The 12067-nt window shown below is 39.2% G+C and overlaps 1 protein-coding gene across 3 annotated transcripts in view; it reads left to right on the top strand.

Annotated features, from left to right (window-relative positions):
- Window positions 1–12067, top strand: part of CLOCK (clock circadian regulator) — a 56492-nt gene that overhangs the window by 38907 nt on the left and 5518 nt on the right. For all 3 annotated transcript variants that reach the window (XM_089525250.1, XM_089525249.1, XM_089525248.1), the window contains 4 exons: window positions 2613–2771; window positions 3637–3843; window positions 5418–5623; window positions 6560–6872. In XM_089525250.1, the coding sequence (XP_089381376.1) occupies window positions 2613–2771; window positions 3637–3843; window positions 5418–5623; window positions 6560–6872 (885 nt within the window). The remainder of the gene's footprint in view (window positions 1–2612; window positions 2772–3636; window positions 3844–5417; window positions 5624–6559; window positions 6873–12067) is intronic.

Raw genomic sequence — 12067 nt, 5'->3', positions numbered from 1 at the left:
GCGCACTGTAATGATAAATTGAGATGCAGGTTAAAAGTAAAAAGGTGATTATGAAAAAGAAGTGACTTTGATGGAATTTGGAAATAATTCATTGAGAAAGTATTGCGAAAAGAAGAGGAAAGATTACCTCCATGAGAGGAACTGAGATTTTGGATGGAATATAAGGGTGAAAATGGCTCCAGGGAAGGGGAGCATTGAGGTGGGATATAAAAGATATTCAGATAAATTGTAGAAAATATATACGGAATTATGTATTGTATAAAATTCATTGTAGAACTTTAGTTTCAATAAAAAATATTTTTTAAAAAAGAAAAAAGAAATGTAAAGATAAAGTTAGAATGGCATCAGAATTAGGAAATAAGAAAAGAAAACAAGTAGATGAATTTTCAGACAGTGACCATTTGCCATCTGAAAAATGGAGACATCAAGCCGAAAATGGCTTTGGCATGTCTCAAACCTCCAAAACTGCAAGTAAGCAGTTCACGGAGAGTAATAGTGTAATAGTTTAGGCATTCCGTCTAGTGAATGACAATTATCCGAGTCTGGATCACAGTCGCTATTAAAATGATTCTGGCATCAGTCTCCCAAGAATGACCATTCTCAGTAAGTGTCAGCCTTTAATTTTATAGCAGTAATGTGTGCCAGTTTTCACTGTTAAACACTCTCGGGGAGGCATGGTGTGGAGACATGGAATTGCAGACAGTTCAAGCTCTGATCACCCTCGAAGAGAACATTCAGTCTTTCTCTGTTTCTTTCCTCTGTACCTTGTTGAATAATCAATCACACAACCCTTACATTAGCTTGGCAGCTGAAGCTTTTATTTCCAGAGTATCCTGATATTTGCTAAAACCTAAATACCACCTTCCACATGGGCTGCAGCTACTACAGTTGTTTTTTCCAGCTCAGGCACTTCTCTCTGAAATGTTCAGGGCAGTCACGTCACCTAACCTACCACCTAACCTATTACTAGACATAACAAACTGGACAACCTGAAACGGTGTGTGACAGAAGGGTGCTTCAAAAAGTATCTTTTTTATCTATTTATTTGAGAATTAAAGAAATGGTCTCCATCTTAACTTGGTGTCTAAAAGCTGTTGCTATGTAAGCTGCATAGCTTACAATGCATGGCCTCATCCTTGGTCCCTCTATTAAAGAAGCAACTATGTGAGCAGTACTCTCTACTACTGCCTCTAGTGAAATTGTGCTATGAGTTAATCTATTCAACTTCACTAGACTAGTGTAATCTTTAGATGAGTTTGCTTCTACTGAGGTGCTTTTGGCTGGTTACATAATAGGTTCCATAGTAGATTCAGCCACTTTATGCAAGTCAGTACAGTATTAAATTTAAGTAAATCCCATGTCTGACCAGTTTTCTCTGTAATTTGGGAACAAGACATTAGTTACTCACTGTGAAGGTGCAATCTAGATTGCACAGAAGACACCTAGATCTGTCCTGCATGAAACCAGTAGCTGAATGCTGTTCTCATCTAATTGTTCTTTGGATTCTTTGTAATACCTTCCATTTATTCAGAAGGTTGCTCTTTCCCCCCGTTTCTCCTGCTTTCCTGATTATGACCTGTCTTCTCATTTATGCTTGGTTATGGAAAGAACTGGACAGGGGTGAGCCAGGGGTTCAGTAGTTTAGTTCATATGAACTTTGCCTGGCCTGGATGGCAATGACACTTAATCTGTTTGACATGGGCCTTCATGATAAGTAACAACAGTACCATTTCATTAATTTAAGCAGGAGTGGTCAATTTCTTTATTCTCGTAATATAGAAACTGACTCTGACAAGCAATCAGGCTCTGTAGTAAAGTTGGTATTACCAATATTAGTTGTTTCAGTGCACATTTACATGGACACTACAAAAGCATAGGTTTGGGATTAAGGAGGAGGAAATTTTCTGAGGAACAAATCTTTCCTTAAAAAAATCTTGAGAAATGTATGGTCAGTGGCAATTTGTCTTCCCAGAATGTATATGAAATAGCAGATCAACCATATATAAACGAAATTATTTGTCTCCCTGTTTACCTGCCTACAGATCTCCCCCCCCCCCCCCCCGCCCATTTGATTAAAGTTTGGTAGTCTCCAACTGACCTGTGAATTGCTTTCAGAGCTGATCTTGAACATGGTTCTGGGAGTCCTGCTAGTTTCAGTGGATGTAATTAAATTGTCCTGATTCAGCAGCTCTTTTTCTTATGTGTCCATATATTTGACCTTTTTTCTAAACCCATTCTGTGTGTAAAATCACTTCATTAGGTTGGCACAGTTCCCCCCTCCTTTCTTTTAATTGAATTTCATCCCTAGACCCGAGTTAAGAGCCCATATTGTGCAAGAACAAGGGGGGAAATCTGATACAGATTACTGTTAAACTATCATCAGAACACTGTAGATTACTGAGTATTCAGTCCATTGCTCTTAAATGTTTTAGTGCTGAATATGTAATCATTTGCTGTATTGTACTGCCAAATCAAAAAGGGTATGGTCTCTGTGGGATCTGTATCCTATAATGTGTTTTTAGTAGGATGTTCATATAGTAGATGGTTAATTTTCTTACTGCATAATGGTTACAAACTCAAATCTTATATTTTACTTAAATGTTGTTTTGCAGCCTATGATTCAGTTTTCAGCTCAACTAGGAGCTATGCAACATTTAAAGGACCAACTGGAACAAAGGACACGAATGATAGAAGCTAACATTCATCGCCAACAAGAAGAGTTGCGTAAAATTCAGGAGCAACTCCAAATGGTCCATGGGCAAGGGCTTCAGGTTGGTTAAAATTTAGCAAATACTACCATGGCTAGTGATTCTTCACTTAGTGTACATGTTCATAGCTCCTATTTCCATCACCTGCAATCTCTGTAAAATTAATATTGCAAGTTCTGTATTAAAGTACAAAGATGCACAGTATGTTATTATGGTGAACCCACCATATTGGTGGGCTAGCCATCTGTGGATTGGGGCACCTGTGCATGCAGGTGTATTCATGTGTCCACCTATTGACTAATATGGTCTTGAACTCTTGTGATTTTTCTCATCTGGGGGGGGGGGGGAGGGAACTATATGTGGAATTTTGTGACGTCCTTTAGAATAACAGAAGCCTATACAGTCCACCCTTGTTTTATGTGGGGGGTCCATTCTGGATTCCCCCCCCCCCCCCGCATTAAAAAAATGTATGTGCTTGAGCTCCATTGAAAGTAATGGGGCTCGTGCATGCGACGGTGCCATGGTGGCGTGAGTGCGCCCTGGGCACATGCCCTATTCATCTAAATGGGACGTGCCACCCCTTGCGCCCTGCACGCTCCCTCGTGGCTACCGTGCGGCTTTTAGAGTGTGCTGAAACCTGCGTATAGTGCGTCCGCGTATAACGCGGGTGCACTGTACATGTCTACTCAGGAGCAAGTCTTATTGCATTTAGTGGAATTTACTTCCAAATAAGTTTGGAAAGGGTTGTAATGTAAGATTCATATTCCATTGGTTTATTAGAGCTATTTCTGACAAACAATATTAGACAGTTTGGTAGCATTGGTACTTCTTAGCTGTATCACTAAGAATTCAGTGTTGTTATTTTTAAAAGATTAATATATTCTCTGTGATCAGTAATATTATAACATCGGCATTTTTCCTCTGAAAGATGTTCTTGCAGCAGTCGACTCCTGGATTAAATTTTGGTTCTGTGCAGCTAACTTCTGGAAACCCATCAAATATTCAACAGATTACACCAATTAACATGCAAGGTCAAGTTGTTCAAACTAATCAGATTCAAGGTGGTATAAACACTGGGCATATTGGTACTCAGCACATGATTCAACAACAGCCTCTTCAAAATACTGCTGGACAGGTATACAACTAATCTTATGCAACTAAGCCTGTTGATCTATTCACTCATATATTGTTCCTTGTCAGATGCAGTCACTGTGTTTGTATGTTGCCCTCAACCAAAATGTGTGGCCTATGACAGGGTGGGCAGAGTGCAGCCCACAGACCACATGTGGCCTCTTTGGACCATTTTTGTCCCAAATGCTGTCTGACTTTGTGAAGTGTCATATTCACCCTTATTTATTTCCCTTGGGCTTTTTTAGGCCCACAAGAGGCCTTTAAAAGAAACAGAAGGTACATTTCTGTTCACATCCTCTTGTAAAAAAAAGCCTCTCCTGTGCCTAAAATGGCCCAGCAGAGGCCAAAAACTGATCCTAGGAGCCAAATATGGCCCCTCACCTTTGACAGTTGCCACTGTGAAGATAGTGTAAGAGTGTGTGACTCATGTGCCAAAGCTAATATTAGAAATGTACAGGAAGGTATTAGACAAATATAAGGCAGGAGGCTAGAGAAGTCAAAATATTGGTGAGGCAAAATCTTTCAGATGTAAATCACTTTTTGTTGTGGGAATGAGTGGAAGGAACATTTAGGAATCATCTGTATTTGCAAATTTGCACTACCTAGTACGATGATATAAATGTGGTGAGTCAGCACTTCTTAGATTTGTGACATACAATGCCATCTAAGGAAAGTTCTTGGTTTAGGTGAGCTGCAAAAAATAAGTTGCATCAGAAGGCAGATACTGTCTCCTCTTCCTTTCTTTTTCTTGTTATCTTTTTAACTGGCAGGGTGAGGAGAGGCAGAGGTGATTTCTGCACCTGTAGAGACAAATTCTGTACAATGCTTCAGTATTGTTAATAGGACAATATAAGCTTAAATGGCAGAAGTGTTAATCACTTAACTGAAACAATGAATTCATTGTATTAATTATAACTGTTCAATTTTTAATTAGAATTATTCTTGAGTTGCAAATAACAAACTTTGACAAGGTGAGATTATTAGAGTCAGAAAAAGGGTTTAAGTTTTCTCAGTTAGATAAACATAAAGACAAGCAAAGCAATTTCTATATTCTACAAATGATGCGCTTATTATGCAAACTGTGTGTGAAAGAGCTGACTGCATGCACACATATTAATTGCCCATTGAGAAGCATTTCTTTCAAATTTGCTTTATCAATAGAAAGCAGAAGATGAGGCTTCTTAGATCTTTTGCTGGTTAGGCAAGGGTGCACAACCAAGTAGTTCTGTGCATCTCCCTGACTACTTTACTAGGAATTCCAACTCCAGATTTAAATAACCCAGGCCTTGCAAGATTCAGAGCTAAATACTCTCTAGACACATTGTGCAGCAATAGCAGCCTTTATAGCTGGAGTCAATGAAGGCAGATAAAAATGGATTGGATTGACATCCACCCTCTAAGAGTCCCTTACCAAATACCAGGGATGTCTCTCTTTCTGATCAAGCTGTTTGGAGGATTGTCAGAGTTAATATCCATAAATTGGTGGTGATGGTGGTGTGTGTGCGTGTGTGTTAAATGCGTGTATGTATGTATGTTCGTGTTAAATAAACTTGTTGACAAAGGTATTTTCTTTCGCAGCATAGTCAACAAAGCATTCTCAGTGGACACAGTCAGCAGGCATCTCTTGCTACCCAGTCTCAGAACACACTGTCAACCCCATTGTATAACACTATGGTGATTTCCCAACCGGCTACGGGCAATGTGGTCCAGATTCCTTCTACTTTGCAACAAACTAATAACCAGAATGCCGCTATTACCACATTTGCCCAGGATAGACAAATCAGGTGAGTGTTGAGAGGCAAATGGGACTATAACACACAGCACTGAGAATACAGTGCTTCTGTTCAGTGTTACAGCTATGTCTTCTTGCAAAATATTCCATTCCATTCTTGCCTGCAACTAGTTTCTTGTCTGTCCCCCCAAAACAATCAGCATTCTGTGGTTTCTTTCTTTATACATAACTTCCAAGTATGTAGATACCTCTCTCTGGCTTCTCACAAGTTTGGTTTTGGCTATATAACCATCATAATTCAGCAACTGAGTTCAGTATTGATGTATGCGATGTGTCTTTTTAGAAGAAAATCACTTGGTTTTCTTTCTTTTTCACTCAAGTTCAAGTTCTGAGTGAATTTCACTTGGAAACAAACTAGGAAAAGAAGAAGAAGGAACAGCATAATGCAATATTTTGGCTATTGTTCTAGAATTATTAGACATGATGGCTAAATGGACTGACCCAGATGCAGAGGTACATAGTATGTCTGTGGATGCCAGTTACTGGGTGGCAACTTTAGCCATCTGCTGTTGTCTCAAAGGTCTGTTTGTGAATTTCCAGAATGGGCCATTTGAGTTGCAAAGTCCAATAGCTGGACTGCTCTCTCCAAGGAATCTTGGTTGGTACATACTGTTATGACTTTCTGGTACCAGGTAAAGATCTTATTTTCCAGAGTTTTAAACTTCTAATTATAGTGGTATTGTGTTGCAGATTTATATGTTTTGTTTTCAATTTTTAAAATACTTTTACTGCTTTTTCTCTTTGTCATGGGAATAATCATATATAAAGCTTCAAAATAACTTTACAACAGGCTGGACACTATTCAAAAGAAGATGCTGGGATAGATGGAGCTTTGGTTTGATACAGACGGACATATAACTGAATTTAATTGTGTTACTCTTGTTTAGTACACCTGAGAAGGAAAACTGATGCTTCTTTCTTTTCACAGATTTCCTCAAGGTCAGCAGCTTGTAACAAAATTAGTCACTGCCCCTGTAGCTTGTGGAGCAGTAATGGTACCAAGCACTATGTTTATGGGTCAAGTGGTGACTGCCTATCCCACTTTTGCTGCTCAGCAGCAACAGCAGCAGCCACAGACATTATCAATAGCTCAGCAGCAGCAGCAGCAACAACAACAGCTGCAGCAGAGCCAGCAGGAACAGCAACAACAACAGCAGCAGCAGCAACCACAGCAACAGCTTGCTACAGTTCAGCAACCAGCTCAGACACAGTTATCCCAGCATCCACAACAGTTCTTGCAGGTAAAACCACATGTTTGTCCCATGCAACAAGGTTATTAAATGGTTGTTCAGTTTAATTTAAATGTTACTTCCAAGAACCTACCTAGGAAGATGTTTCGCGTGAGAAATGATGTCATACAAGTTTTGCTTTATAACAATATTAATACATAGTGATGTAGAGCAGGTAATAATAATTACCAAAATTCTAGGTCCAGATCAGAGCAAGGTCTGTGATTAGCCTCAAAGAGGAAATGAAAGGGAACCAGAGGAGCCAGACATAGTAAATGCTCATTTAACCTCTCCTTAGCCAATCTCCGAGTGGGATTTAAGTATAAGAACTCCAAAATGATACTGCTACATTGGCTGTACATCAGTAAGCCTGTGATCAGGGAACAAACTTGTTACTCTCAGGATTTTTCTTTCTAACTGAGAGTGATTCCAAGGGGCTGGGTGGAATATTTCTGCAGCAGCATTGAAACAAAAAGGTGCTGCAAAGAGAACAGAAATGCAGTCTATTCATGGGGGGTGGGGTGGGGGGAATGCGAGGTATAATTCAAGAGGAAAAGTGGAAATGGCAATTGAAAGGGAGTAGAGCTGTAGGAAAGGAAAGGTTAAGAAAGAGAAGTATGGAAGTTAACAGAGAAAAATCTTATCACATCTCCCATCCATTTTGCTGAAAAAGGGGATGCAGGCACAATATATGGGGCTAGACTGCAGAGTGTTCAGAAATAACAGTTGCAAGCAGCAGGCTGTCCTGCACACAAGCAAGAAACTGAGCATAATGTTGAATGCAAGAAGATTCCTTTTTTGTCAGGAGTTGGAGAGGGAGAGATTTGGATCACTCTCATGTTACTCAGTTATGTGCATCAGAGTTTTCTCTGCTACCTACAGTCAATCAGTGCTTGCTCCAAGATTTTTGCAACAACAACATAAGTCTTTAGAGTCAGCAGCAGCAGGCTTTACCTGTGTTAACAATGATTTCAGGGGAAAATATTGATTTCAGCAGAAAAAAACACTTAAGTTAGAGAGATGATTAAAGGGGAACTGGAGTTTGTGACTAAGATTGCACCATCTCCTGTTCTGTTGGCTCACTGATATTTCCATCTCCAGACTTCATATTCTCCTGAACTCCATTAGCTGAGTCATCCCTTAAATTCTGATTCTGATTAATATTTTGCTGTTGAGTTGAATTCATTATATTTCTATTTACATCACCTTCTTTGGAGAAATTTATTAGGGAACTCATAATCAAATATTTAAATTTATTTCTATTAAAATAAATTTGGTGCTGCAGTAGATTCCTTAAATTTATTAATCTTTTTGATTATTAACTTTTGAATGAAGTGTGTCATAAAATGGTTCAGAAAGCTGCTTCCCATTTTGAGAAAGCAATTGTTTAGGAAGCGTTTACCAATGTCTGAAGTGTTTAAAGGGCTGATTGCATGGGAATGGGAAATGCCAATAAATAAATACAAGTGTTTTTCAGAAATATTTCGCCTTTGAAAAAACTAGCAGTGGAACAGTTAGCTTTTACATTGTTAGATACTTCAGTATCAGCATTAGTCTCAGGAGCTCTGGTGTGTAAGGAAAGTGACACATTACCTAAAGACAGTGATGAAAGACATACATGACATTGAAGAAAATACATGAGGCTTCAGCTGTCAGATCTTTGGTGGCAGCATTAAGGTGTGTTTGCTAGAGATGCATTGCTGTGGGTGTTGGCTATTATAGGAGAAGTAGATACAGTGCACCCTTTTTTTACGTGGGGGATCCGTTCCGGACCCCCCCCCCCCCCGCGTAAACCCCCCGGTGTATGCTTGAGCCCCATTGAAGGATGGGCCTTGTGCATATGGCAGCGGCGCACACACGCCCCTTTAATCTAAATGGAACGCACTGCCCCTTGTGCCCCACGTGCTCCCATGCGGCTTTCACCATATGCTGAAAGCCGCTTATAGTGCGTCCGCATATGACGGTGCACTGTATTGATGCATGTATTTTTTAGTGCATACTAAACAGAAGTTACAAAGTATGACAGTTTTTGGATCATGACATTTACAATTCGGTCTCCTTTGCAGCAATCTGTGTCTTGGGTTCAAACGTTTCTACTCTATTTTCTTTGCACAGTGCTAGATTTTGCTTGATGTTACATCTCAACTTGTTAAAGGGCATTTGTGGAATATCAGCATTTCAAAATGAAGATCCTTCACACAATGTACAATAGAACATTTTTACAACATTGATACATTTGATAGAAATGTGTCTTCCTATTCCTATGAAACCAATATGCAGACTAGTTCTATGTTTCCAATGTTAAATCAGCATTATCGATTCAAAGTCCTTCCTTTCAGTCTGGCATTTGCTTCAAGGGTTTTTATGAAAGTTTTGGTCCTGTTGACATTCAAAACAAACTTTCAATTATTTCCATACTTAGATTACATCCTTCTGATGTTGATGGGAGCTAATGAAAGGAAGAAAGACATTTATAGATCATTTGACATTAACAATGTACAAGATTCCTTTCGAGTTAGAAGTAGATGGAAGCAGGTTTTAAGATCAAAACTGAAGAACTGAAGGCATTGAGATTTGCAAATAATACTCTGCTTTATTGGTATCAGCAATTTAATTGGTGAATGGGCTTGATTTCACACAAGAGGTCTGCAAATGCTGCTGAGACAACTTCAAATGGTAATAATAATAAGCAGATGCCATTACTAAATGAAATTAGCAAAAGAAAAATGTGAAAACCTTTAAGGGAGTGCTGAAAAGTTGTCGGCTCAACTAAGACAGGAATGACCCAAAGCCATGAAACTTAACATTCTATTCCACATACTCATTTGAAAGTTGGACACACTTGACACATTATTTCTCAAGTTTCTTTAATCCTTCCAAAAAAATCTAATGTCTGGTCACTGAAATACTGCTCTTTGGCTGCTACTACCTCTGAATTATTAGAAAATGTCCTTACTTCAAACTCTTTAAAGGTTTGGAAACTGGAAAAACTTGGGTTAGCTTATTCATGGGTCAGTGTAATTACTTTACTTTAACCCATCCCCTTCTCTGAGTAGAACATCAAAAAGCAAGTGCTTAGCCATCCTGCAAGCACCTAAAAGAAGCACAGACCCCCTCTACTACTTCCACCGCAGCATTGCTTCTGACATTTTTCAGTGCCTGGGTGGGAAAAAGGCAGCAGTGGCAGCTCTTTAGCTTTTCTCCTCAAAAGAACACCAAGAGAAATTGGGCTTTGTGCATGTTTTGTCAGCTCTTCTGGGTTAAAATCAGGCAGTTACCATATTAAAGTTGAAGTTATCACATCACTACTAATGTAGTCACAATTTTCTTTGCTTTGCTTTTTCTTCCTTTTTGACATGCATGTGTTTTCTTAGCCTCACTTGTGCCTGGTCACTTCCCACACATTTCACTGCCAGCCTTTATGTCTGCTGGAATTTTGCAAGTTCTTTAGCATCATTTTCCTTTGCTTTGTCCTTCACATTCTTTGTTACATGCCCCTAAGTTTTACCCTTGACTTATCCATGGGTCATATCAAAATCCATAATTTTAGCCCCCAAACCTGTCTTCGACTTAGACATGAGGTCAACTTATAGATGAGTATATACAATAGTCAGATGGAGCAAAGTCTGGTGAGTAGGGGGTGGTCTGTTTGCTAACCCCAAATTCTTCAAGTCATCATCTTACTAGTTGTGAGCAGGTGCATTGTCCTGCAAAAAGACATCTTTCTGCAGCTTCCCTTGGCATTTTCCTTCAATGCCTCCTTTAATGAGCAAAGGGAATAGTATTCTGCATTAACTGTTTGGCTCTTCTGAAGATAATAATCAAAATCATTATCCTCCCCCTCCCCCAAATGTGTTCATGACCCTTCCTGTTGATCTTTGAGTCTTGAATTTCTTTGGCCTTGGAGAACTCAAAGTGCTGCCACTGTAAGGATTGTTACTTGGTTTCCCAATCATAGTGATGTAACCATGTTTCAACAATAGTGATGAGTTGTTCTGAAAAACTATCACTGGATCACTCCTAATGCTACAGAATCAATTTGGAGGTATCCACTTAATTTTGTTTCTGGTCAGAAGTCAAATATTTCAGCACATGCTTTGTCTCACCCACAGTTGTCTCAGCAATTGTTTTAGGTCAGGTCATGAATATGTTCAACAATTTCAGGAACTGACACTGTTTAAGATCCCCCAGACCTTGCTGCATCTTTGATCTGAAAATCTCAATGATGAATGTTGGCACACTGCTTCTTCACATTTGGGTATGGCAGACACTTGTAACTCAATGTTTGCATCATTCACTCATGGATTTCCTTTGGAGCTTTATTCTGCAGGAACAGGAACTTCATGACAGCTCAGAGTTGAACCCTTGAAAGTTCTGCACTTTTCATTGATGTGGTTCTATCAATGATCTGAAAAAATAGAAATTGGAGCTACAGTCCTACAAAGTGGCAGTTTACTATACAAGGGAACACTCTTTCAGTCTACAGCAATAAAATTCCACTCAAATTTTGGGAAGTGAATCAAGCTGGGAACTTTTCAGCACCGCCTTGTATTGTGTTGGATCCAGGAAGTCTCCCTCCCCATAAAAGATTTAATAATAATAATAATAATAATAATAATAATAGGTATTTGAATTTAGCATGTTTGGTATCACTTTGCAACAAGAGGTCAGTCTGAGACAAGTAATCTGTGAAGGAAAGGAGGACATAGCATTGCCTTTTTGAAGTTGAGCCCGGCAAGATTGGCAGTTTTCAAATTTGCCAAAGTTGTCAAAGGGAAATACATAGATTCACATGGACAACACAGCAGTGAAGGCATGCACCACCAAGCAAGAGTTAATCCCATTCATTATGGCTGATGAAGGGTATCCAAACTATTGAACTGTGCAAAGAAATCAATCTAATCCAATTCAGATTCACTTGAAAGGCCTCCTGTATATGCATGTACATTATGTGAGTCATCTAGGGGAATGATCCCTTAAAGTCTTTGCACTATTACAAGACACTCTGGATTTATCTGAACCTGACATCTCTGCTTTGCGTATGGAAGATTCCTGGTTGGAAAGAGCCTTCTGCCTTCATAAGGAAATAAAAATAGAAAAATATTATTCTGGAGATGTGGCCTTCAGTCACAGGCTATTGAAGTGATAAATCATTTTAAAAGCTGCTACTCCCACCTGTTAAGATTTTCGTATGCTCCATAACATAG

This window comes from Sceloporus occidentalis, unplaced genomic scaffold, assembly GCF_023333645.1.
Source record: "Sceloporus occidentalis isolate IW3139 unplaced genomic scaffold, rSceOcc1.0.p SCAF_5, whole genome shotgun sequence".
NCBI classification, from domain to species: Eukaryota; Metazoa; Chordata; class Lepidosauria; order Squamata; family Phrynosomatidae; genus Sceloporus; species Sceloporus occidentalis.
The sequence above is the reverse complement of the archived record's forward strand: the minus strand, read 5'-3'. Positions and strand labels throughout refer to the sequence as shown.